The sequence below is a fragment of the Symsagittifera roscoffensis genome, chromosome 4, assembly GCF_963678635.1.
Source record: "Symsagittifera roscoffensis chromosome 4, txSymRosc1.1, whole genome shotgun sequence".
Classification (NCBI taxonomy): Eukaryota; Metazoa; Xenacoelomorpha; order Acoela; family Convolutidae; genus Symsagittifera; species Symsagittifera roscoffensis.
Window position 1 is genome coordinate 12,801,796 of NC_087065.1, and position 27,614 is coordinate 12,829,409.

Sequence of the window (27,614 nt, forward strand, 5' to 3'; positions counted from 1 at the left end):
AACTTTTTGCTAAGTTCAAAACACCGGAGGTAGGGGTCTAAGGGGTTTGGAGGTTTAAGCTTAAAGTTACCTCCACTAGTTCGATAACATACTATACTTTGGTCCCATTCCAAACTCTACATTCTGAAATCTAGTAGGACTCGTTAAATTTCCGGGAATCTTCAACACATAGATCAAAAGAGTTCGAGGAGTCTGAAATTTTGCATGCCTGCGTCAAACCATATCCAGCATCTTTCCTATGAATTTCAAAAATTTATCATTGTTAATTACCTTTTGTGGTGGTAGACTATATCGCGTGCCCCCTATAAAACTTTTGGAAGAAATGTGGCTGATTCTTTAAAGATTCGACCACTTTCGAGATTAGTCAGTTGTTTGCTTTTGTTCTTATTAGTAATCACCCAGCTACATACTACTTACTAAACTATATGTAATTCCCAGGTAAACTTCCTTATCGAGTTCATAGTTTGGCGAAAAAGTATCAGGATTGTCAATTCTACAAAATTTCCTTGATTGTATACATATTTTACGGCAACCGCTGAACTAGATTACATTTTGTAGACAAAAACAAGCCAATCACTTTAAACAGACAGAAATTATTTGAACAAAATTTTTTGTGCCAAACGTTTTCCAAATGTGTTGTAGAAACGCTATCAAGCAATCAACTTTCAGAATCAGAAGCAAATGAATTCAAAAGATTGAATTTAAAAGTAGTTCAAAAATATGACACGGAATGATTTTAAGAAATTAATTGATTCGTCCCAGTGTAAAGCAAAGAAACCCCATAAAACCCAAAAAAAAATTTTTCAAACATTTCCAAAGCAGTTTTCGCTTGAAAAGTCGATAGAAATTTCCAAAAAAATTACATAAAAAATTGCAAAACTACTTTAAGTTTTTTAAAAAAACCCACACGCTGTGTTAAGCTTGAAGTGATTTAGTTCGCAGTAGCAAAGTATTTAATTTACCAAGTAGCACAGCTCAATTCAATTTGGAACGATTTAGAAGGCGGTTTAAATACTCATTTGCGCATGATTACCGCTCACTATATCGCAACCTAATAACCCCAAATTGGTCATTTTTTGCAATCTTTTATATACCCATAACTTTACAAAACAAGTTACACGTAAAATGCATTTTTAAATTTGATCTCAAGTCAACAACACTTTTCGAATGATTTGAAAAAATACCGTCAGAAATTGCCAGCTAAAAATTCAATTTTTTTAGAGAAAAACACTACCCCGAGCACAAATAGTCCGTCACTTTTTTCGAAATTCGGAAAAAAATAATTGTCATCAATTCCACTTAAATCGCTCCTACAATTTTTACATTTTGAGTTATACACAAAATTTTGATGGTTGTTTGTGAAAATATTTAGTCATAGTGTAAGAGCATGGATAATGAAAAGTATATGCTCTTTTCTCATCTTTCGTAATGTAAAATGCTTTAGGTTGTGATTATAGTTCATAGATTTCAAGTTCAGATTTCCAAAAGCATATTTTTTTTATTTTTCTGGAAAAATTCATCTGGTTTTGCAATTCTAGCGAATGAAATTTACTTTTTTGTCCTTTATGTTTAAATTTCAATCATAAGAATCAATTAGCTTGAGATATTTTGTATGTTGTTTTCACAGAATGCAGACGATAAACCATAATGCAAAACTTCTGAAACGGTTAAAATTTTCTGTTTTTCTCTTTGCTGAATTGTTAAGTAATTGAATGTTATCACTACGTTTACTCCCCAAACGCTATAGGTTGTCTTCGCGTATAAAGCTGGTTTTCTTAGTAAACCGTATCTTCAAAATCTTATTTCAACTAGATTATCTTTAAAGGAGGCCATCTTGCAAGATATTTTAAACAATTGCATCGTATTCAAAAGAGTCTTGCAAGATTACCTCCCATGATGGGCATAGGGATTCAGACTCAAGTATAACCAAACGCGAAAAAGCGAGTTGTCACTCGTACAGGCGGAGGAGACGAGCATTGAGTACGTAGCCCAATACTCGTATCCCCAACATGCAAGAGTGGCAACTCGCAGTTTCAACGGGACGACCAGAAACACCTAGAAAGATTCTGATCGTCAACTTATCATCCAAGTTAGGTGAAACAAATTCACTCTCTTCGACTATTCATCATTGGTAGCAACACCAAAAAATAGCTATAAAAACATTTCAAAACTTCCGTATTGATCGTTATTTTTGAAATATGTACGCTCAAAAGCTAACAAAAGTTTTTTTTTTCAAACCAATAATGATTTTTACATTCATTTCAAATGAATAAATCAAAACGCAAGCAGATAATAGTTTTGATGGTAGAATAATTCTTTTTTTCTCTCGTTGGATGGCGTCTTAAAGCTTTTTTTGTTAGTTTAAACATAACATTAAAAGAATGAACCACTATAATTTTCAAAATGAACAACTTTCAATATTATATTTTGTTTTAGAACAAAACTTAAGCTAAAACGATACGAACGTATCACTGAATCGCTTCAGCTAAACATGTTATTCAACTGTACACATCTAATTTGAGAGGGTTTTCAATGAGGCTAATTATTCATGTGAGTAAAGCTCACTTTTGTGAGGTGGTGAGCTTTTAATGAAAAAAAACTGTTGTTGGCTGTGTCCGTAAGGAAACCTTATCAGCATTTTGCCTCATTTTCAGCTCCCCCGACTGCAATTGAATTTCAAAATTGAATTTACTGGTAAAATGATTTTTAAAGAGCTCAGGTCAACAAAACTTTTCAATTGATATTTTTCAAATTTTCAAAAAGTGTTAGTTAAAAATCAAAGTTTCTTTGGAGAGAAAACCACCCACCCCGAGCACAAATATTTCTGATTGACCAAACAGTTTGCTGCAGTAACTAAATGAAAATTGTCCCCCTTAACTGCATGGTAGCATGACATAGTTGAAATGGTCTACTTGCGAAACAAGCATTTTGAACATGACATTCATCACTATCTTTCTTACAAAAATGCGATGAAAAAAGGCACACTGCACAGAATAACTAAAGTCTCTTTTTTATTTTACCAGGTTTTAAAACGACCTGTGTTAATATCATTTTTGGTGGATTCACTCAAACTGTTTGAGTCTCATTTCACCCGTTTAAAACTCATTTCCCCAATTTAAAATTCATTATAAGGTGCATTCAGTGCTATAAAACGACAAGACTTCTTGTATCAGGGCAAAACCTTGAATGTTCCGACTGCCTCTCTTGCCTATAGGGCAGTCTTTGATTTGAAAAATGATGAAACTTCAAAACAATTTTTTGATTGTTTTCGAAAATCATCCCCTCACACGAAATTGAAATAACAAACTGACATTTTTGGCCAACATGGCAATCATTAAACTCAAATATCCAAAATGGTGAAAATGACACCACTAAATCCACATGATTTTACGAAAAATGATCACAGATGAATTATCTTTTTAAATTTGAGCTCAGAACAACACTACCTTTAAAACGATACAAAAAAATTCGCCAAAGATAGCTAGTTAAACAATTGGAATATGTCCAGAGAGAACAAAACCACCCCGAGCACAAATATTCTGTCACTTTCTTCGAAAGTCCGGGAGCTGAATGCTCCGACTGTTTTTTAGATGGAGTACGGATTGCTTTAAAAAATGAAAAAAAAAGTCAACATAAAAAAATTCAACGTTTTTTTTTGAAAACTATCCCCTCCCACGCTATTTAAATTACAAATGCTATGTTTGCATTGATCAAAGAACTAATTAGACTAAAAAGCATGCTTAGACGCATGCCTCAATTCAAATGGCAACGATTTCCAGGAGGGATTAAGTCTCCACTCAGGCGTTAATAGCGCAAAATAAATGGCGTGTCAATTATCCCGATTTGGCCAAACTGGTCATCTTTAAACTTCCATAACTTTAAAAAAAATGATCATAAAACGTCTTTTTAAATTTGAGCTCAAGATAACAAACACGATACTTTATGAATGATATCAAAATTCCGCCAAAATTGCTAGATTAAATTTGCCTGGAGAAAAAAAACCACCCGAGCACAAATATTCCTTTATTTTCTTCGAAAGTCGGAACAAAAAACAATTGAAAAACCTACCTTTATAACTGAATGAGTAACCGAATGAGTAACTGAATGAGTAACTGAATGAGTAACTGAAACTCCTATTTTTCGCAAAAACTTTGGACTTATTCAGAACAATTTTTTGAGCCATTTTGACCGTTTTTTGAAATATCGTCATTCATCCCAAAACAAGAACTAAAAATTAGAAATGATCATAGCACCCTCAAGAAACTCTGAACTTGCTTTGAGATTTCTGGAATTGCTTGCAAAAAAAACCCTAGTTATTAACCAAAGATCACTACGGTATCAACAAGAAGATCGACAGAAAGTGGGAACTTCAGCAATAAAACTCTTGATTTTTTTCTGTATGTTTAAAGGCCAATTTAACATCAAAAACTTGTAAATAAGGTAAAAAAAAATGACCATTAAAAAATAAGGCAGCATTGTTGAAATGAGAAACGAAAGAAGAAAAAACTGTATAACATAAAATTAATCTAGAATTTTGAAAAGAACATAATTAATTGCGAATTCGATGCTAACTTATCTAGATTGGACCCCTGGAGCTTATTTCCTCCAAATTCAACACAATTTGGTTTTGATTTTGATCAATTTTGATCGAAATTGTTTTAAGCAAAAACCAAAGCTATAACTTTTATGCATTAAATTGAATGCTTACAATTTTTAGGTCACCAGAAAGCAAAAAACGACCTAACATACGTAAAAAATAAAATAAAATTTCCGAGAAAATGATAACTCTGTACTCGTACAACTTTAGTAAAGTTTTTGCGGTCAAAAACGGTGTTTTGGCAACTAATCGAAAAGATGCAAGCAGTGTATTTCAGTATCGAACCGTCCGAATTTTTTTCTAATGAAAGAAATTAGCTTGGCTTTTTTGCTTTAAATTTAATTTTATTAACTGTCTAAGCAATCATTTTAATGCTTGACTTGGTTTTTCGTACTTCATCTATATAAATGCCATGTATCAAACTGTATCACAAAAATATTTTCCATTTGAACTCAGACACGAAGCAGAGCTTCGCACCACTTGCGACGCAACATAAAAACAACACTGCAAGCTAGCAAACAGGAAAAACGCCATTAAGTCCAAAAAAATGAGAGAATATTACATAAACCACAGCTTAGAAAAAAAATTAAAAAAATATGTTTGAAATTTTTTTCTCTTTGTGGAAAACAGGTCCAGAAACACAAGCAAACAAGAACCAAACGCGACCAAACAAGAATGCGATCAAACGATTTCCGGTATACGGGAAACTATATTTGAACCCACAGCCTTGGGCGCCCCAAGCGTATTCTTAACTTCCAGGCTAAATGTCGGACACGTATAGAAGTTCGAATCAACCAAGATACAAGTGATTCTGTTACACATGCTGTTAACGCGAAAAAGTCAATAATCGGATTTGATATCGCTTGCTGATCACAAACGTAAACATCATGTTATCTTGTCTTGCCACTTCACTTGAGTGAAATATATTCAAATTTGACTCCAATAAAATAAAATCAAAGCCGACGTTGCGATCGAATTTTTGTATTTCTAAATTTGAAATGTTCAAACCGAGCAGATGCATCGAGATTTTCATAATCCGCGAATGGCGTGGCCGAAACAAAAATTTTTGAGACCGGCACGACCAAAACCAAATTGTTTTGACCGCAAAGTCGTGCACAACCGGTACGACGTTAAAAAAAAGTTACGCGGCCGGCTTCTTTTGAGCTATCGCAGCAAACTATTTCTGTTACAAGTTATGATAATTCTGTCTTAACTTTGCAATTCAATTTTTTGCATGCCATAATTTTTTTAGCTAACTAAAAAATTGACTTTTAATCATAAAAAGCAGCATAATCAGAAATTGTTCTCCAGATTGTCTTCTTTTTTTTGGATTTTCAGACAAAACTTTGCCACTATGATAGCTTTTCCCAAGGACAAGGTAGTCTTGACATCAGATGTAGCATCAGGTGCGAGTTTAGGATTTTCTCGAAGGGGAGCGCAATCTAAAAGTTATCGAAAAGTGTGTCATCTTTTTTAGATCGGCCAAATTGATTTTCAGAGCGCTCCCAGAACACTATCAAGACCCTATAGGTTTTTGAAAAACAGGTCAAAATGCATTTTTGGACATTTTTTGAAATATTTGCCCAAAAATTACTTTTTTTTTATCGTCCCCCTCCCATTCAAATTTTGGCATATATTAGCGCCAAAGGCGGTTTACTGACCCTTAAGAGTTGGTCGGCCGAAAATGGATGTTAGAGAACAATAACTGTGGTTGGTGACAGGGTCGAATCCCTGAGGGGAAAATCAGCCCCCCCCCCCTGGCGCCCCTAAATCCGCCCGTGTAACACTATCATTTTGATTACCAGAACGCGACTTACATACAGTCGTTCTGAATGTAAGTTCTGAGTTTCGAGGCTATTTGTTAGATTCTTGTGACCTTTTTATAGACTTTGTTACACATTTCTTGCCCATTTTTCTCAAAAATTCGCAAGCAGCGCAGAAAATTTGGTCAAAATAGGCTAATTATAGTGATTTGAGAACTCAGAAAATCAATTAAGTCGGGCCTAAAAAATTGTCGACAAAATTTTCAAAGTTTCAAAAATCCCTCTTTGAGAAAATCCTAGATCTACCCCTAGTTTGGAAACATAGTGCAAATGATGAATTCATGAATTAATTCCAGTAGATAGGAATCATTCAAAATGCTGAATTTCAATTGAGAACCATTCCAAAGCCTTGGCTTTCGAAAGTTATTGATCAAATGCTTGCCGAATATTACGTACAAAACCATAAACGTTGTTGCACTTAATTGCTGATCGCAAATAACTTCAGAAAACTGCTGAATTATTCGTTAAAAGTTCGAAAAGCATAAAATGAAAATGAGTTTCCTAAAATTTGCAATTTTTTGTTCGCTCTTAACAATCAATGTTGGAGCAATTGACGACATTGTAATCAACTCAACAGTCGTGTCACGTTGGTCCTCAACAATCTTCATGATTCCCATGGACGTTCCATACAATTACTACTGGACATTTTGTCAGGATAAGAGCAACTATTATTGCTTATGCTATTTTGATGTCGAAACCGACAGCAACAATCCTGGTTCCGAAAGGTCTGCGTAGGCTCTTTTCCAGTTATCCCATTGATTTTTTGAAATCTGAGTTACTATATGCAAAATGATATTTAAAGCGAGTCTTATTGTCATAATTTATACTAAAACTTGTCACAATGAAAAAGGGGTCCGATTTACAAAAATTTTCAAGAATTTTGTTAACTACCACCTACCAACCCCCCCATTCTCTTCCTCCCCCATTGTAAAAAAGGGGGATTCCTTACAAGGTATCAAAATCGTAATTCCCTAATTGAATTTTTGGTTTAGTTGTAGGATGACAAATCTTCTATGAGTTCCTAAAACTAAAATGGGGCGCGCCGTGGGTCACGACGCATCTGGATCCAGACCCAATCTGCATAGTCGCGCCGACAGTTTGAGTCTGGAAAGTCTGGACATAGTATAATTTGGTCGCGAAAGTCTGCACATGGGTCGCAAAAGCCTGGACGCACACTTTCCAGACGTTCGCGACTTCATGTCCAGACTTTCGCGACCAAGCTTTGGTATGTCCAGCTATCGCGACCCACGGCGCGACTCATATCCAGAATTTCCAGACTCAGACTCTCGACGCAACTATGCAAGTCGGGTCTAAATTCAGATGCGGCGACGGCCCACATAGTCTGGACATGAGTCTGAGACCTCTACACGGGTGGGAGAAATTATTAAAACGATCGGTTTTCTACTATGCAAATCAGTGTGAACAATTTTGCTTCAACTTTTTACTTCGATTTTACGAGGGGGTGATAACTGGAAAAAAGTCAGGTCTGCAAATAGTTTGAGAACCAATTCCGTTCATGGTGTTTCGAGTCGGCTTATTCAGCTAAGGGAATTTGCTATGGACCAATTTGAAATTGTTGCTCGTTCGGAATACCAGTTTCATAACTATTTCGTAGCACGAGAAGGGTGTTGTTATGGTCAGTTTATTTACTACTTCTCACACGGATTCAATATAGCATTACTTACACCAGTTGAATATTTCAAACGGCTCACTGATTATTCTGTTAATGGCAAACGTTTAAATTACATTTTATCCTTCTACAGTATTATATGTGACGCTAATATAATTACAAAAATAGGGTTCGGAGCGGGACCTCTTAAGCGAGAAAGTCATGAAGGTGGACTAAACAGAGAGATGTATGGGAGACCCTATCAACTGAAAGTTGGAGACAGTTGGACGCCAAAAATACCATATATAAATCCTCGCTACTTTCTCACCTTTCAATGGTTTAAAGTATATATTATGTGTCCAGAGCAGCCTTGGATTTGTGATAATGAAAGTACGAGTGACTCATTTGACAAAACAATATCGTGGTCCCAAAGTAGCAAACTTGACTCAGAGTTGAATCGGAGCTTTGAGCCACTCAAGATACAAGATTGAAATAAATACAATCAATTCATGATACAGTAATCTATTTACGTGCAGATTAATCGACAATTTAAAAGTTAAAAGAAATCCTTAATTATAGTTTTTTTGTCAAAATAACTTATAAAATTGCAATTAAAAATTCAAAAAAAAACTTGAAACTCAATTGCCTGCACCATGAAAGAAAAGTTCAATAGCATTCAGAATGTTTAAAAAACTCTGTCTTCCAAAAAACCGTTCTGCGGCAGCTAATCCAAAAAAATAGACAAAAACTTTCCGTCTCGAAACAAAATAGGTCTTCTTCAACATGGGTGTTTTACCACTGCCTCAAATGCTCAGAAGTCTCTATAGTAAAACAAGGAAATCGCACGTAATTTTTTCACGTGCAAGTTTTATGCACTAAGTTGTTTACGGGGAAAAAATTAATACCCTGTCGCAACACCCTTGCTTGTCGCAACGGTAATTATTATTGCTCTTATTTTTTTTTGTAAAATATATTTCCGGGGATTATAATGTTCTTCAACTTAAAAACTTTTTAAAAGAAAAAGTCAAGCAGGTTTTTCGAAATAATTAAGCTGTTGTTTGTTTAATTAAAAAACTCAAAATTTGTTTCCAATTTTTGTCATTAAACTTTCTTCAGAAGCTATTTAAATTACCCTTGCGCCAAGCTATCTAAAATCACAAAAGCTATCTAAACTGCCACATCCAGCATCTCCCCGCATCCTTGCTTTAAAAGCACAGAAAGATAACTTAATGCCCGTAATTTAATCATAATAATTTCCCTTCCTCAATTCATTTCGAAATAATTTTTGAGCCAGATTAAATAGCCGCTTACGCTTCGGTTTCCTTGTATTTGTTCCAAACTTACCCATTATGATTTTTCGTAACGTTTCAGTTCAGGATATCACTGTCTTTCAGATCGCATAGAAAGAATTCAGTCAAAAAAACCTTAATAAAAACCAAAAAAAATTTAATAGCCAGTTTTCAATTTTTAGTATCAATTGTACTTTATTGGTTTGTTGATTTCTATGCAAATACTGCAAATGAGCTTACCTCAGAAAAAGAAGACTGTTGCAAACAAAAAAAATTTAGACTTGGGTTGTAAAAAAATGAACTTTCTTTTCCAACAACTCGTTTGCATTTATTTACGGCTTTCAACATTTTAAAAACACCCCTTGCAAGAAATCACCCTTTGCTGCCTATTATACGTAGAGTCGGGGGCGTTCATCAGTGCCGAAGTACAACACAGTGCCGAAAAAGGCGGGAAAATTTCAGAATAATTTACACGCATTTTCTAAAGAGCGGGAAATTACTGACGCTAATTATCAAAGAAAATCACTCCAACTTTAAAACCAATATGTCTTCAACTGCAAATTAAACAATTATTTTGGCAACAAAACGTGTAAGCTGCAAATTTTCTCGCTCAAATTTTCTCGCTCAAAAGTTTTACTTAAGATTGTAAACGATCGCTGTTTAATTTTTGATTGCCGCACTTAATATGTTGAAACTTGTTCAAATTTTCGGCATTGTTGAACAAAGTTTTCATTTTCGGCACTGTTGTACTTCGGCACTGTTGTACTGCCCCGTAGAGTCGAAGCAAAGCTTCGCACTACTTGCGAAACAATACGAGAACAGTTAAGAAAAGTTCATAAAATTGAAAAAAAGTCATAAAAATGAAATTTTTTATAATTAGATCTATCAAAACGAATAAGCCAAGCAATAAAAAAACCGCAAAATGCCTAAGCAGAAATAATTCATTCCCGAAAAAAATTAAAACTACTTCAAAAAATTTTTAAATCCCCGTCTTCCTCACACACACGCCCACACAAATCATTTCAATCATTAAATGACAACGCAATACGTTGTGAGACCACTAAACCGATATACGTTTGGAAAGAACCACTTAAGCTGAAGTAGAAGAAAAAGAAAGAAGAGACAAAATTTTTTTAAATCAAATTAGTATAACAGCACCCAACAATATAAGTAAATTATGAATAGGACGGATAAATTTGCTCAAAAATAAGTCTGTTGCAGTATTTCACGCAGAGATGAGTCCTGTGAGCAAAATTTGCGAGGAGTAAGTCTTGTACGCGGTTGTAAAGTTTGCAATGTAAAAAAGTAAAATGTTAATAAAAATATCAATTACAACGCATCGGGAAGATATTGGATGAAAACAAAAACATGCATTTAAAAAACTCGAAACAAATCTAATTACTTGGTCTAAAATGGCAGAAAGCAAAATTTCATTACATAAATCCAAGTGGTATTCAAGACAAAATTGAATTGAATCTATTCAAAAAAATGAACATGAACAGATTAAAACTTTTCTAGAATTTTCAATCCCTCGCAAATGCACCGCACATATATATCGCACCAATAGAAAACTGGTAAATTGCTGTGTATAATTATCCCACATCGATCAAATTTAAAATTGTTGAATAGCAAATTTAAGCTCAGGAAATCAAAATTTTTCAAATCATATTGAAAAAGTCGAAAAACAGAAAATATACCAATGCAAAATAGAAAATTCTGAAAAATTTAGATCTGTCAAGAAAGATAAAATTAATTTTGAAAAAAAACAAGCCTCGACAGTTTCATGTAAAGTTAGCATTGGATAAAACTTACCAAGCCGTAAAAAACCAACAATACTTGAGCGGAAACCCTAACTCTTGAGGCAAAAAAACTTATGAAAATGAAACTAATAAAAAAATTTCAACTCTCTCTTTTTTTCATAACACACATGCACAAAAAGTAATTTTGGTCATCAAAGAACGCATTATGAGACCACTAAGTTGATATAAGATACGCCGAAACATTTTAATTCGAAAAAAAAAATTGATTTGATAAAACTTAAGTTTTCTGTAAAACAAAAAAAAACAAATCAAGCTAGTAAAATTACCACTAATTTAAAAAGCAAAGCTTGAATGAAACGGATTTTTAAAAGACTATTAGGCTCAAAACAGGTTTGTTGCAGTTATTTCAACAAATTCCAGGAGATGAGTCTTGTGAACAAAATTGTTTGCGGCAAAAAGGTCTGAAAACTGGTCGCAATACACTTACTATGCAAGTGTAACACAGAAGCGAAGCGCAATTTTGCATCACTTGCGATATAACAGAAACAAAAAAAAACATAAGTCGAAGAAAATTGAGAAATGCTGAAAAAAACAAAGTCTATCGAAACTTAAAATTTAACATGTCACAATCGAGGCTTATTGTGCGCAAAATTGCCAGACTTTCGAATTTTGAATTAACAACGGAACGAAACTTAGGAAGAAAAAACAAGCCGACAATCATGGAGCAGACATAGTTGAGTCGGAAAAATATGATTTTATCAAACTTTTTAAAAGTTTGAAGTCCCTCTGGTCAAAACATAACAACGCTTGCTTTTGCAACTACAATGAAAGCTGCTTACAATACAAGAACAATCCGTGATGTAGCAAACAATACGATAAAATTTGAGCAGACGATCCACAGACCGATGATTCATTTTTTACCGGAAAAAAATTCAATTCTGCATATACTGAAAAAAATCGGGTTCGACCTCGACTAGAACCCTTGACTTTCGGGCTAGAGTTTGACGGCAAAATTTCAGCAAAGTTAAAAAAAGTAGTTAAGCTTCAATAAAACAACAAATAAGAAAAGCAGGTAAAGTATGTCAGTAAGGAGGTTGATTACCGAAAAAATTTATTCTTTATTACAAGACACCCATAATCAGATCATTGAATGTGTAATTTTGCATGCGTAATCAAACATCGAATTTGAATTCCCAAGCTGAGAAAAGAATTGGCATCAGAATTAAATTTAAAAATATATGTTTCACAGTAAGTGAATATGAAAGCTACCCTTGCCATTGCATTTAACTAGTTTTTCACATTACGAGAAGTTAATAATTTCATGCTTAGCTACATTTTATTTTTTTTCTCAATTAATTGAAATGAGATAGTTTGCTTCATGAAATAACTGCAAAACAAAATACTTAATTGAGAAGTAAATTATTGCTAGCAGTGAGTTGGAATATTGTCATTATTTTCATGACTACCAAAAAAAGTGAATGAAAAGTGTTGATACTTTTTCGAAGAAAAAATTAAACTTAAGACTCATTGAATTTGTGATTTTTGCGTTATTTACACTTTAACATTAATGCTAACCAATTTTGAGAAAACTGAATCAATGAGTAACTTTTTTTCTGCGAAATCTTTAATTTAAATCCACTTTTAAAACTAAAAGCCATTCTGGTTTTCACAATAGCTTTATACTTTCGTTTTCTCGATCAAGTTGCTTTTGAAATTTGAGATTTTTTTTGCCTTCCTTTTATCAAGCGATTTCATTCTAAGCTTTACCAAAAAGCAAAAGTCAAACCTCGAAAAAGCAAATAGTGGAAAATTACTGTTCTTGTAAAAACTGATTACCATCTATCTCCACAATTGTCTAAATTTATTATTTCGAAAGAAAGTCAGAGCTTTCATCTCAAAAACTGGCCAATACTGAACCGGTGGCATATTGTTGACCAAATTAATTATTATTCTCTTGTTCGTAGTTTTTATACAATAACCTCATGCGTAATTTTTCAATAATTATTCGGCAATAATTTGCATTCGATGCAAGCGTAAATCAGAAGACTTTTACAATTCGCACAGATTTTCTGCAATGATTACGAGACCGAAATTTAATTTCAACTAGCGTACTCAACTTGTCTGCAATATATACGAGACCGGAATTTAATTTCAACTAGCGCACCAAACGCAGCAAAGATGCTTCGGCGAACAAAGATCTTGGCAAACATACTACAATATAAAGTTAAACGACAGTTAAGGTGAACAGTGCAAAACTAAATGATCATTTTTGAAAAGTTCAACTATTTTGAATATCAGATTTTTCAAACTGATTGATGAATGTGATAATTGTCTATTTATAAGATATTTGAAAAACAGTGAAATTAAATGCAACCGTAAGAAGTGTGCATCCAAACCTTTGTATTTCACAAATTGAAAATAAAACAATTTAAATTTCGGACTGTTTTATAAAAAAAAATAGATTTTTCTCTAATATAAAAATTTCTAGTTTCAGAACTTCGTATTAAGTCAAAAACCCCAAATTGGCCGAGAGCATACAATTCCACTTTTCACATGTTAAAAAACTTCTGAAACGATTCTATTGGTAAGGTCAATAAATGCATCATTTAGATTCATATATAATTTAGTTGATTTTTAATCCCAAATTTAATTTTTGTTGCAATTAACTTTTTAAACATGCGCTATCATTTCGAAAAAAAAACACTTTTTTGAAAAGAAATCTTGTTTAATGAAATTTAAAAAAATCTTTTCGAAATCTTTAAAACAAACGTTAAATTTTGAAGACCGACAGGATCTGAGCAGTAAAACTTAGAGAACACATGTCCAATTCTGTGAGTCGTTTAGTATTAACCCGCTATGGAGTCAAGACTTTTAAAATTTGATTTTTTTAATCTAAATTTCTAAGAAAAAACTGAAATACCAAAAAGCACGACATATTTCGATAACAATACGAGTTTCAGCAATCCTATGCATGGAGGCTATATCTGTTGCTGCTGGGATTGGCTTGATATGATCCACCAAAAAGACGACAGCTTCAATTTTCGTATGGTTTTTTATCTAAGTTTTTAAAATGTAAAAAAATTTGAAAAATCGTAGAAATTCCATATCTCGGAAACTAACAAGCAATAAACATATTTGAAGGCCCGATATAAGCCTCCTGAGAGCACCTTGGCAGCACTCCACTATGCAAGTGAGAATTTCCTAATCTTTAAATCTTTGCTTTATCTAATTTTTTGAATCTTTTGTTAACAAAATCATTGAAAAATCGAGCTGAAATCGATCATATAGAGCTGAAAATTTCAAACTTAGAAACTTTTCCAAATCTTGTTTTTTTTTGAAAAATTAAACGTCACATCTCGGATACTAAATATACGCTGAAACGAAAAAACGTTACATTAAGCATAGATCGACGAATCCTAACTTTACACTACCCTACACTGCCCTCCTCCTCGCTTCTTATACTGGCATCATAGCAAACGCCTTACACTCAGGCCGTCCAAATGGCCTATCATTCATAAATTGGAAAATCGAAAAAAAATCTTAAGCAATGCAGTACACCATACAGCTTAACTATACATAGATAAGTTAAGCGCTTGACCGATGCAATAAACACGATTAAGCATGGCAAGATAAATGTCACACGCATTTAAATATAGTATAGATAGATAAATAGATATATAGATAGATAGATAGATAGATAGATAGATAGATAGATAGATAGGTAGGCAGAGAGATAGATAGATAGACATAGCTATTTTTTGGCAATTGAAACGGTGGCCTGAACCTTCTGCTCGATTTGCACAGCAATCTGCTAATAATATTCTAATTTATTTTTCGACATGTGAAAAACGAGAATGTTAAATAAAAATTAAATTTCAGACTCAATTCTTATTCAACGAAGATCAAAAAGCATGTTTATGTACAAACGTTCAGCATTTAAATATCAAAATTTTTCATACATCAAGTCATATTAAGATCAGATTGTTGACCAAAGGCAATTCAATAATTTCAGTTCACCTGATCGAAGCATTGAACACTTTTTCAACTTTCACTTTTGTCTCTTCGCTTGTGCATATTAGGTTATAATCTTTCCACAACACCTCACCCGTCTCGTTGCTGCTTAAATCAACTTGCAGTGCCTCCCATATTTTCTTCTTTGGATTGAGCACTTCATCTGGATTTCGCTCATGTCCCGATATCAATACTGGGTCCCCTGGAAGTGCATTGGGAGGTGCTGGCACTGGCTCTGTTCCGTTCTCATTCACTGCACACAGCAGCATTCCCTGGGATTCGATGCCTCGCATTTTCACTGGTTTCAGATTGCATACAAACACGGCCAGAAGACCCTGAAGTTAATAGACATTCGCGTACTTAAAGATTGAGTACGAAAGGTGAGGCTAAATCATAAACTGAGTTAATTACTTTTTCAAGAAAAATCTTTCTTTGATTCCCAAGTAAGAATTAAACAAGTTAGAAGCAAGAGAAAAGCATTCCACTGGCAAGTTTAAGCATCGATTTTAACAGACTGTGACAAAAATAATCTCATTTACCTCGCCGAATAATGTTAAAATCCAACAGACAGTTTTCATAAGCTGAAGGAAGCCAAAAATGTTACAGATTACAAATAACTTTAGCCTGTGAATATCAAATAATCATTAGACGACTATTCATCTCAAAACAAATGTTTGCAGGCGACAATTTGTAGCATTTAAAAAGCAACAATTCGTGACCGAGCAATTTTCCATATTAATTGTGTAAATAACCTGATTAAGCAATACTTAGCAACCACATGGACTTGCCATAGCGGGTATGGGATTGTTTTGCGGAACTAATAACCAATTAATCTTCATTATAATTCCTTGCGACCAACTGCCGTTTTTTTAATTGCGGCTATTGTCGCTTACGACCAATTGTGTCGCCTGCGCCGAATTGTCACCGTGCCGAAACCAAAATGTACTGACTTGTAGCTGTTCGATTGGGACTCTTCCTACAAGTCCACTCACAATAGTCCTCCTCTCTCCCTCTTCACCTTCAGCTCCACTTGGTCCGAAGTCCACAGTCTCCACGAAGAGCGAGTCTGCATCCGGGTGCTGTTTGACGTCCACTATCTTACCCACTCTCAAGTCTAATTGGGAAGGCGAGGGGCCACTGTTTGGTGTTTTGCTAGAACACAGAGACGAGGCTGAACTTCACAAACACAAGCGAGAAAAAGACAAACGCAGCTCTAAAAATGAAAAAGCCTTCGAAATTCAAAAAAATAGATGACATTAAAGTTCTTTGAATTTCTAGAACAATTTATGATTGACACATTTTTGATAAAACTAACCCAATATCAGAAAACTAGAGCAAAAGGCAAACTTTTTATTTGGTCTAGACGCAATCTGATTATTAAAAACCACTAGCCATTTATAAAGCAGCTACATGTAAAGTTATAAGTTGTATGTTTAAGTTATAAGTTGTACGCATTTCAAAGTTTTGTGATTTCACTGTGCCTTGAAAGAGCAGTGTTTTGGGTTCTTTCGATGAATTAAAAATGCACCAATTGTGTTGACTTATAACTAATCGAAAGTCAAAGCACATAATATCAAAAAACCGCAAGGTGCCACACAAAGTGGCACCAATATTTTCTACTTAGGTTGGACATAAAAGAACACTCCTACTGTTAAACGACTCTCGCTAAAGCTCGCTCGTTAAAATAATATGTAATTCTAAGCAAGCTTTTCAAGCTATGAAGTTGTGCCATGCAGCGAATCGGAGCTTTTCTATTGAAGTCAATCAAGCGATGAAACTTTGAAATTATTCAAGTTATATTATAGTAAGAATCAGTTCGAGAGAAATAAGTTTTTTAGCAATCTATTAAAGCTATGACAATTTGAAATATTTTAAGTTGTTTCTTAAAAAAGCGTTTTGGCAAAAATTAAAATTGCTCTGAGCGAATTATTCGAGCGATGAACATCGAAAAATCCCAAATTGTTTCTTAGATCGAATCAATTTGCATAAAGTTAAAGTTTCCCTATGCAAATTATTCAAGCAATGAAAATTTAAAATGTCAAGACAATTCATGAAGCGAATTGCTAAGGGGAAAAATTTGGGTTTTCTATTGAAGTCATTCAAGTGATTCAATTTTGATTACAAGTGATTCAATTTTTGATTTCAATTTTGATAATTCAAGCTATTTCATAGAGCGAATCAAGCAATGAATTTTTCTTAACCAAGCTTTTCATGCTATGAAGCTTGAAAATTGCTGTTTTCGGTTGATTCTATTCACACTAAATGAATATATTAAATTTTGGAGAAAAAAAAGTAGTCAGGTACTGCCTAGCCTTGAAATTGAACAAAGCCGAGTTCTTGTTTTAAGCGTTGCGCTCGATAGCCTCTTAAACATTAGGCCTGATGCTACATTGATTCTTTCAATTAATATATAGAAATGTAAAAAGCTGAAAAATGTTCCAAAGCTCTGAATAAATCACTTCGCGTAGATTAAATTAGGTTTGTTTCACTATTATAAAACAAAAACAGTAATACTTCAAATATAAGCACAATTGAATCTAATCAGGGTTGCTTTGTTAATAACACCCCTGTTATTTACACAGTTAATAACACTGCTATTTGACGTTATTTAACCATAGGGGTTATTTACTACTTATAAACTGACTCGTTTCAGATAAAGCAGGGTTAGAGAGCGTTTTCTACAATGAGTTTCGTCCACTTGGACCTGAGAAACCGCCTTGACTCGGAAAAAAGTTGGGAAAATAGCTTTATAGCTACCTGTACTGAAATGGTGCATATACAAAACAGTCTCAAACAAAACAGTCCAATACAAAATAGTCCAAAAAATCATGTAAAGAAGGAAAAAACAGTCCAATACAGAACAGTCCGGTTTAAGGTCACCGGTGGGTGCGCGTCGCCGCGATAACCGGCTCTAAATTTCGTATTGAGTCCTACCCTCTGATAACAAGCTCGCAACACGTTGGTGCGACTGCGGCGGCCACTATTTTCTTTGTTATGTTTGTAGAACAAAGGTCACTTCTCGGCCTACGACTTGTTGAAACAATTATTACTTGGGACTGTTTTTCGGCCTGTTTTGTATCGGACTGTTTTTTCGTTCATTTTCATACTTTTCCGGACTGTTTTGTATTGAACTGTTTTGTATGGGACTGTTTTGTACAGATACGACTGAAATCTCATTGAATATAATTCAGTGTTTGGTACACTGCTCAAAGTTTTCAAATTTTACCATTATTAACAGTTAATAACGTTGAAAACGTCATTTACTAGAAAGGATTGTTATCAATGCAACCCTGAATCTAATACATGGATGAGATAAAATACATAATAGAACACAAAAAGCATGTTTTGTTATGATTTTTTTTTGTTTCAAATGATCTCATCTTCGTTGAATTTTATTTTTAAATCATGATAGGAGAAGGGCGGTTGACTCTGGGGGCCGTCGCCTTGTTTCTCAGTTGTAATCGCGCCTTCTTTTGTAGTTTTTGTCCCCATGTTTTTACCAACTTCTCCATCATCGTCTTGATCTCCTTGGTCTAGATTATTCTGGTTACTCTGCGAGCTCATTGAGGGTGATGTAGTTGGATCACAGGAGCAGAAAAGAAACATGAGACATCTGATGGGTTCCCAGATTAATGAATCGGCGATACATGAACAGGAACATCGAGCACAGTCGACACTGAGAAGTGCGTAGAGGAAAGGATTGAGGGCTGCATTGACGTAGGTCAGAATTATCGAAAAATGGAGGAAGGTCCGCGGGAACTCGTTGATTTCAAACGTGCTTGCCAGATTACAACACCAAAATGGCAAATGAAGGATCCAAAACGCCAGCACTACATAGGTCAGAAAGCGCATCATGTTCACATGTCGACTCGTCTCATCCGAATTATTAACCGACATCGAAATAGCCGATCGGGTTTTGCTTATAATTCGCGAGTAGAGAAACGTCACTGCGATTCCTGGAATGACATAACTGGATAGAAACGTGAGCAGATTGTAGAATGTTTGGAAGTCGTATGGCATTTCAGAATCACATTTCATTAATTCCGAATCGAAGGTCGAGTAATACGCCATTGGCGATGCAATAATAAATGGTATCATCCACAAAATGAGAAAAGTTAGATAGAGAAACTTTGGTTTTGAGAAAAAATGACCGAGAGAATGGGGACCAACTTGAACCGGAAACAGTTTGCTATACCTATAGAAAGCAATAAGCACAATTGTATAACAGGAAACATGCAGTAAAGCAATGTCAGAAGTGAAAACCATTTTACACGATACGACACTTTCTAGTAGGAACACTCTTTTGAACTTGAGGTAAAACCCAGTGATCAGCAGCATCAAGTCTGCACTGATCATATTGACTATAAAACGTCTAATGATTGGGGTGTTCCAGAAAAAAATTAGAGCTATGAAAAATGCGAGTAAATTGATGACAAGACCCGATATAAAGAAAAACATTATAATCACGTCACCAAAATCCATTTCCTCGGCTAACTCAGACCTATTTGAGTCTTGGGTAGAAGATGAAGCCATGTCTAGTATAATTTTGTCAGTTGATGCACCGTGCGGGGACGTTTTAGGGGTTCTAAGGAACGATTTTGAGCCAGGTATGGCAAATTTAGATAAGGGGTCGAGCTGCTTTTTAATCTGACGGGTTTTACGCACGGCAGCAGGGTGTTCACCACAGCAAAGAGGGTTTATACTAATAATTGACAGCAAAATAAGGAGTAAAACAGAAGAACTTTGCAGCAAATGAACCATTATTCCCATATCAAACCGGTAAATCAAAGTGAAGTGTGCCTTCAAAGACAAAAAAACATTTGCCAAATGCGTTTAAAAACAACTCCACGGCAGAATTTATAAATGAAAGCAGAATAATCAAAGCAAAATTGGGCCCAGAGCCACAATTGGACGATTTTGATCAAAGGTAAGTCTAAAAAGAATTGTATGTCCGCTCATTTTCATGATGACAGCAGCATCTATGTTACAAGGAAGAGCCGATAACTATTAGCTGATTACTTCCGCCTTACCACAAGAGCATACAGTGCGCACTTATCCGTATATAAAACTTCAATTAAAGCTCGAAATTAAAGAAAAAGCAGTAATCAAGCTATCTCAAAACGGCAGAAAAATAATGATAATGTACCATTCCCGTTTCGCTTAAAACTACCTTAGCATTTAAGGGTATTGTCCAAACGGTAAAAAACCGGATGCAAAATGACAAGCTATTATTCATCCGAGAAAAATTAACGAGAACTATTCATGAAACTCAGTCAAAGCTTAAAATTGCGGTAATTAGATTTTGAGTACGTAACATGCTTTTAGGTTAAAAAAAATCTAGGTCTTTCAATAATGTTTTAAAACAAACCCAAATGAGTGAAGCAGCTTCAGTCTTCGACAATTTGCCAATGCGAATACTACTAAAAAAATCTTTATATTGATAGCTTTATAATGATTTTAGAAAAGAGAATTTAACAGAATGGTTTCAATATTTATCAAAATTTCACTTCAAGAATTGCCGCTTTTGCTAATCGTTTTATTTCATGCCAGGGGCGGATGTAGATGAGGCGTGGGTGGTGGACATCTCTCTCCTCTCACCAACCAAAGGGTCCCCCGCTTTGGTATTATTTTATGACATCCATTTTAGGCCGACCAACCCTAAAATTTTTCTTGAGGCGCCTTAGATGCCAATTTAAACCAATTTTCAAGGGGAGAACGGCATTTTTGACCTGTTTTTTTTTTCAAAATTTTGCCTGCGTCGCAAAATTATTGGTCATAATAGGGTTTATAAAGGGTTTATTTATAAAGCTACGGGAGCGTTCGGAAAATCAATTAGGTGGACCTAACGTGGGTAAACGTTGCGTCTATTAACTTAATATTTGCTAGTCTAAACTATCAATTTGGAATGTTTTCTGAGCCGGATTAATTCACCGAATACGCTATGCGCTGAAAAAAATTAGAAAATTAACAAATAAGCAATTATAAAAATCCGCATAATTTTACCAAATATGTTCAAAGGTGAGATATTTCTCGGACTATAAAAATCTTTCAAAAATAGTTGGTTCAATCGGTGCGCTACCAACTAGATGTTGTTCTGATCAAGCTACTCGAGCAAAAAAAACTTGGAACAATTTGGAACAAGTGAAGCCATATTGTGAATCGGTTTGAAAAACTTTTATATTTTATAGAACAAATTTTTTCTTGAATTTTGAATTTTTTCTTTTCAAAAAAATCTGAGCAATGCAGTTTGCAAAGACTGCATAAGTTATTTCTTAGACCGAGTCAGTTAAAAATATTTAAAGTATTTCTAGGCAAGCTATTTAAGCTATAATATGTTGAGATATTTCAAGTTAATTCCTCGACCGAATCGCTTCCCGAAATGTTTGAGTTTTTCTAAGCAAGCTATTCCACCTAAACAAGTTCGAAATCTTTTCTATTGGACCTAATCAAGCAATGAAACTATGAAATATGTCAAGTACGTTTTTAGACCGAACCGTTTTCCGAAAACTAAGTTTTCCTGCGGAAGATATTCAAGCAATGAAATACTTCAAGTTGTTTCATTTAGCGAATCAGTTTTCGAGAGAATTGAAAATTTTGCCCAAAAAGCTGGCTTAAAAAACGTTTATTCTCTCGAAAACTGATTCGCTAAATGAAACAACTTGAAGTATTTCATTGCTTGAATATCTTCCGCAGGAAAACTTAAAGTCAGCTTTTTGGGCAAAATTTTCATTTCTAGCATTTTCATACAGCTGACTGGCTTACAAAAACACGAGTTTTTCTTTGCAAGCTATTAAGTGAGAAAAGTTTGAAACATTTCAACTTACTTCATAGACCGAACCGCTAAAATCAAGTTTTTCTTGAGCACGCTATTTAAATTATGAAACTTCGGAAGATTTCAAGAAAACAATTGGATAGCGAAAAAACTATGTTTTCCTATTGAAGCCAATCAACTGGTTAAACTTAAAAATATTTCATATTATTTGATAGAGAAGAACTCAAATTCGTTCAAGAAAAACTCAAATTCTTCGATTAAGCTATTCAAGCTACGGAACATTTTAAATTATTCCAGACTAAACCGGTTGGCAAAACAGTCTAGTTCTTCTAAGCAAGCTATTCAAGCTATGAAACGAAGCGAACCGAATGGAAACCACAAAGGAATTTTTCAAGTTCTTTCATGGAGCGATTTGGTCCGCAAAAAAACCAAGTTCTCCTATGCAAGTTATTTAGGCAATGAAACTTTGAACAAGTTCCAAATTGTGCTCTAGAGCGAATCATAACGCAAAAAAAATCCAATTGTACTTGTGCGGAAGCTATGAAACATTTGATATTGTTTCTTATAAGACCGAATCGTTTTGAGAAAAACAGAAGCTTTTCCATTCAAGCTTTACAGGCAAGCAAACTTTGAAAAGAGCTAGTTTTTTCATAGAGCGCATCAATTCTTAAAAAAATTAGGTTTTTGTAGGAAAGCTATTCAAGCTACAAGCATTTCAAGTTAATTCATGGAGCGAACCGGATGGCGAAATACTTAAGCGTTTCTAAGAAAGCTATTTCAGCTATGAATCTTTGAAATATTCCAACATATTTCATGAAACGAATCGGTACACGAAACGTTAAACTTTTCTTAAGCAAGCTAATCATGCTATAACCAATTTCGTGTTGTTTCGTAGACTGAAACATTTCGAGAAAAAATGAAGATTTTCTAAGCAAGCTAATCCAGCTGAAACTTCGAAATGTTTCAAATTATTTCATAGCGCGTATCGTTTTGCTGAAAAATAATTTTTCTAAGCATGGAGGTTGATGTGTTCAGTTGATTAGTTTCAGCTTGCAATGATTCTGAAAAAAAAAAAAATTGGACCACAATTGTGTAGGCACTATCTTGCCTTGAAGTTGAATCGATTTCATCTTGTTTAAAGCCTTTCGGATTTTTTTTCGAACTTAAAGGCTTTCGAACTTACGAAATATTAGAAGTTATTGATTAACGCCTCGTAAAAGTTGTGCTTCATAGAAAACTTAAAATTTTGCTTTGTAGAGCATTAAGACTTTCACGAGAAAAAACAAGTATCAATGCTTGAACATTTTCGTCAATTAAGAACAACTGAAAGAAAAAACAACTAACAGCGCCAACATCATCAATTAAGAACAACTGAAAGAAAAAACAACTAACAGCGTAAACAATAAAAAAACATGAATTCAGAATAAAAAAGAACCATTTGAGTTAACACAAAACGTTAAAACAACAAATAGATTAGAAGCGCAGCGTTAGCTGGCGCTGCCGGTACTCCTCACGCTGATTCAGTGCTGGAGCTTTCCTCGAGAACAAGATGGCTTCGAGAGTTAGCAATTTCTGGGTGTCAATGCTCCTGTCCAGAATCTTGCACAGCAAATCCGGTGAAAAATTATTGTCTCCGCACTCTCGCAGGTGGGCGCCAACAGGCGAGGCGGCCCTTCGGTGCTCCTGTAGTCTGGTTTTGAAAAGCCGGCTGGTTTGGCCGACATAGCAGTCTTTGCAACCTGTACACGTTAGTTGATAAACAACCTGACTAGTGAGTTCCTCTGGAATGGGACACTTCTATGAGAGCAGACAGGATTTAAGCTTCCTCGTAGTGAAGATAACTGAGAATCCGGTAGCTGTTCTGAAGCGTTTGGAGAACTCGTCAGATACGACCTTCATACTGCAAGACGACGGCTCTTCTGCGTTTTGCATGCAGCCTTCTGCTCCAGTGTGTTGACTCTCGTCTCCAAAAGCTTCTTAACAGTGGCACGAACAATGGGGGAGCAAAAGAAGGTGGATACTGATTTGCCTCCCAATTCGCTGTGGCTTTCTCAAGACCGTCGTTGAAAGCCTCCCACGTCGACGTAGCATGATGAATCCTGTGGATGGTTCCTTCGACGATATTCCGCTTGTATTTGTTCGGAGCAACTGCAAGGTAGCTCAACGACAGCCCTGTGTCCGTCGGCTTAGAGTACCAGGACGTCTGCAACCTACCATTTGCTCTCGTCGCCAACATATCGAGAAAAGGCAAAGCTCCGTCAATCTCGGGTTCATTAGTGAACTTCAGGAACGGATGCAGCTTGTTTGCTGTTTCGACAAAGCTAGCAATTTCTGACAATTTCACAGAACGGAGAATAACGACAACCTGTCAAAAAATTTCGCCGGTTGAGAAGCAGGGCGATATTCACAGGCACGCCGACAACCACAAAACCACTTTCGTTTGCTCAAAGACTTCACTTCCTCCCGCAACAGTCAAAATTGCACTAACACGGTGTGCCCAGCACAATCACTGGCAAAAACGAACAGAGTAACCGCGATTAGTGACTGTTTTGTTGCCAGTCTTCCATTAAGACTTCTATTTAAAATATAGGACATTCGAAATTAAAGTCGATCACGCTGTTCCTGACCTTGAAAGTTTTGCTGTTGGATGCTGGAGTTTGCCTTATTTTTAACAAATGAGATTGAAAATGAATCAAAAGTCAAACCACGAAAAAGTAATTTTTGAGCCTGAACAAATTTTTAGACTTTTCTTGACAAAAATATATAGCATGACCTTAATAAGAGTCTAAACTACGTTCATTGACTCTTAATAAGAAAATTTTAAAAGAAGCCTTGCATAGAAAAAATTTTGCTATGAGTGAAATTCAAACCTCCAAACTCGACGTTTGTAGCCTCATGCCCTCAAATCCGCACCCCGAGACCTTGCCAACGCAAACCCCCAATAACGCAACAAAAGAAGCTAAAACAATGCTATGCAGCAACAAATCTAGATTTAAATGCCGCATTACCCTGCTACCTCTAGACTAGGAGTCTCAAATCCTTCTATGTGATCCACGGTCGCTCAACAATCGTCAAACAATAGTCAACAATAAAACAGAAAACAGATGCTATAAAATTTCCAACGCTACAGATTGTAATTATAGCCAAAGTTCCACCAAATGAGCACTTTATTTGAGTTTCGGTTAAAAAAATAGATCTACACAATTACATAAGCTCGCTAGCTCGCTGTGCAAAAAATTATTGAAGTTTGGACAACTGTAATTTCACGAGCGAGAAAATTGAAATAACTATGGATCTCTTGCCGACAACCAATCAAAAAGATTTTTTTTCCACAAAACCAAATTAAAATAACTTTGGGCTAATGGAGGATGCGAGATCCGATCTACAGTGAGACTATTAACTCTTTAAAAAGCACTATAAACTATGTGCTCTTAAAAAATGCCCTACCGTCAAGGACACGTAACTTCTTTCAAAATTGCCATCTTCGCGATCAATAAAAAATGACCAAAAACACTTCGTCGTAAACGTCAAAACCAGTCTAAAAATTGTATAAAACTCACCAGCAAGACTTCTCATCAGCAAGACTTGTAACAGTTGGAAACGATTCAATGAACGCAAAGAAACGGAAAAAAATAACTCTTTGAAATTCGAGGCAAGTTATGATTGATACTTTTTTGATAAAATTAACTCAATTCGAGAAAAATCGATCAATAGGCAAAGTTTTTGATCCGCTGGGAAACCTACAAACTTAATCAAATTTCGTAACTAAAAGTAGTTCACGTTTGAGCCTCTTTCAAATTCGGAGAGTGCAATTTACTCTACTGTTAGCAGATGGATTTGAATTGAATTCACGAAATGCATATGAACTTTAGTGTATTCATAAATGTATAAATATATATGAACGCACATCTGTAGCTATTGTAGCATTCTTAGACTTTTTCCTGAAAAAAAAACGAATAAAAAATCACTCAGACCTATATAAGAATCTTCACTACGTTCAGTGACTCTCAATAATTTCAAACACAGAGGCGAACCTGCGCTTCGCAAGCACTTGCCAGAACACGACCAAAAAGCAGCTCTATCAAGTTAATTTTAAAAAAGTAGAAATAAGCCTCGAATTAGCAAAAAATTGGCTACGTGCAGGATTCGAATCTGCGACCCACTGCAATCAAGAGATTTTGAGTCTCACGCACTATCCACTCAGCGTCTCAAGCTTAACAACCGACAAACACTAGTCACGAATAATGCAGCTACATATGCTAACAATTTGCCAATGCGATTCAACACCAAATACAAATAGACACAATTTTGCAATTAATGATTTGGAACATAACAAACTGAAGGCATCCACACCAACTTTGCATGTAACAAATCACAAAGTATACAGACACAACCTAAGTGCATATGAACCTAAGCGTATTCATAAATGTATAACTATGTATGAACGCATATCTGTAGCTATTGTAGCATTCTTAGACTTTTTCCTCAAAAAAAAACGAATAAAAAATCATTCAGACCTATATAAGAATCGTCACTACGTTCAGTGACTCTCAATAGTTTCAAACACAGAGTACCACTTGCAATACAATAAGTAAAAGATTAAAACAGCAAGATACTGAAGAACTATCAAAGAGGACTTCGAAAGTTGTAAGCGTAGAAGAAAAAACTAGAAACAAAAACATTCAAATATTTTTTTGATGTTTAAAGGTGTTTAAAATTTTTAAGATTTCCAAGTTTAGTTGAATTTGAGCATTCGAAAAATTCAAATTGGGACCAAAGTCTAAAGGATCTCATAAATACTGTCGGAGACTTGTAGGACACAAAATATTAGGTATATAAGCCGACAGAATTAAAGCCGACAGCCAATTAGCTGAAATTCAACCAAAATTGTTCGTCAAAAATTTATCCGAAAATATACATGTACTGACCAAATATTATCCACGAAAGCATTAAGGTACTGAAATAAAGGTGGTATACACAATTGGAAAGCTAGACCGAGAGCTAAATCGAAAGCGAAAAAATCATCAGCAAAAAAGTATTATCGATGTTTTATAAGTATAAATACGACCAATTTATCAAAATGAATGAGACAGTTTTGAAAAAAAAACATACTAAGACAATAGAATGCAAAACTAGCATAAGAACAAAACTAAGCAAGCAGTAACAAAACAGAAAAACCTCAACAGAAGCACTTCATGCCAAAAAAAATCATAATAAAAAATTATGAGTCTCCCTTCCCCTCAGAACACACGCAAACGAAAAATTTTCACGGCCGTCAACCGATGCAATAAAAGGTCACTAAAAAGACATAAAATAAGCCGAAACCGACTAAGTCGAAAAAAAGCAGACAAAAAATGTAAACAAACTTTAACAATTCGAGTTGCTAAAATTACAACCAATGTAAAAAGCTAACTTCCATTCGGCCGAATTTTTAAAACACTGATACACTAAGCAGCTACATTGAAATTTGTTTGCACCAAAAATAAACTATTCTTACATAAGGCAACTAAGCCGACAAAACATAAGCAGACAAATAATAGGCCGAATTTTTTATGAACTGGAACTATTACCGTTTGAAAAAAAACCGGTCCTGATCAGATTCGAATCCAGGCCTTTACCGTCCTGGGCAAATGCGTTTCCACCAAGCTAAGTGTGCAAGAGACTCAAAAATTTGAATTCATTATGAGCCAAAGAAGGTACCACCAGGAGTCCAATGAATTTGTTGACAAAGTTGTTTATGGTAAAAAGTCTAG

The 27,614-nt window shown here is 34.9% G+C and overlaps 1 protein-coding gene across 1 annotated transcript in view; it reads right to left on the minus strand.

The window, feature by feature from the left end:
• Positions 1-14,960: 14,960 nt before the first annotated feature.
• LOC134843633 (tyrosine--tRNA ligase, cytoplasmic-like) overlaps positions 14,961-27,614 on the minus strand; it is a 248,665-nt gene continuing 236,011 nt past the window's right edge. The window contains exons 8-9 of the mRNA XM_063859816.1: positions 16,040-16,241; positions 14,961-15,424 (exon numbers count right to left, since the gene is read on the minus strand). Of these exons, the coding sequence (XP_063715886.1) occupies positions 15,092-15,424; positions 16,040-16,241 (535 nt within the window). The 3' untranslated portion in view covers positions 14,961-15,091. The remainder of the gene's footprint in view (positions 15,425-16,039; positions 16,242-27,614) is intronic.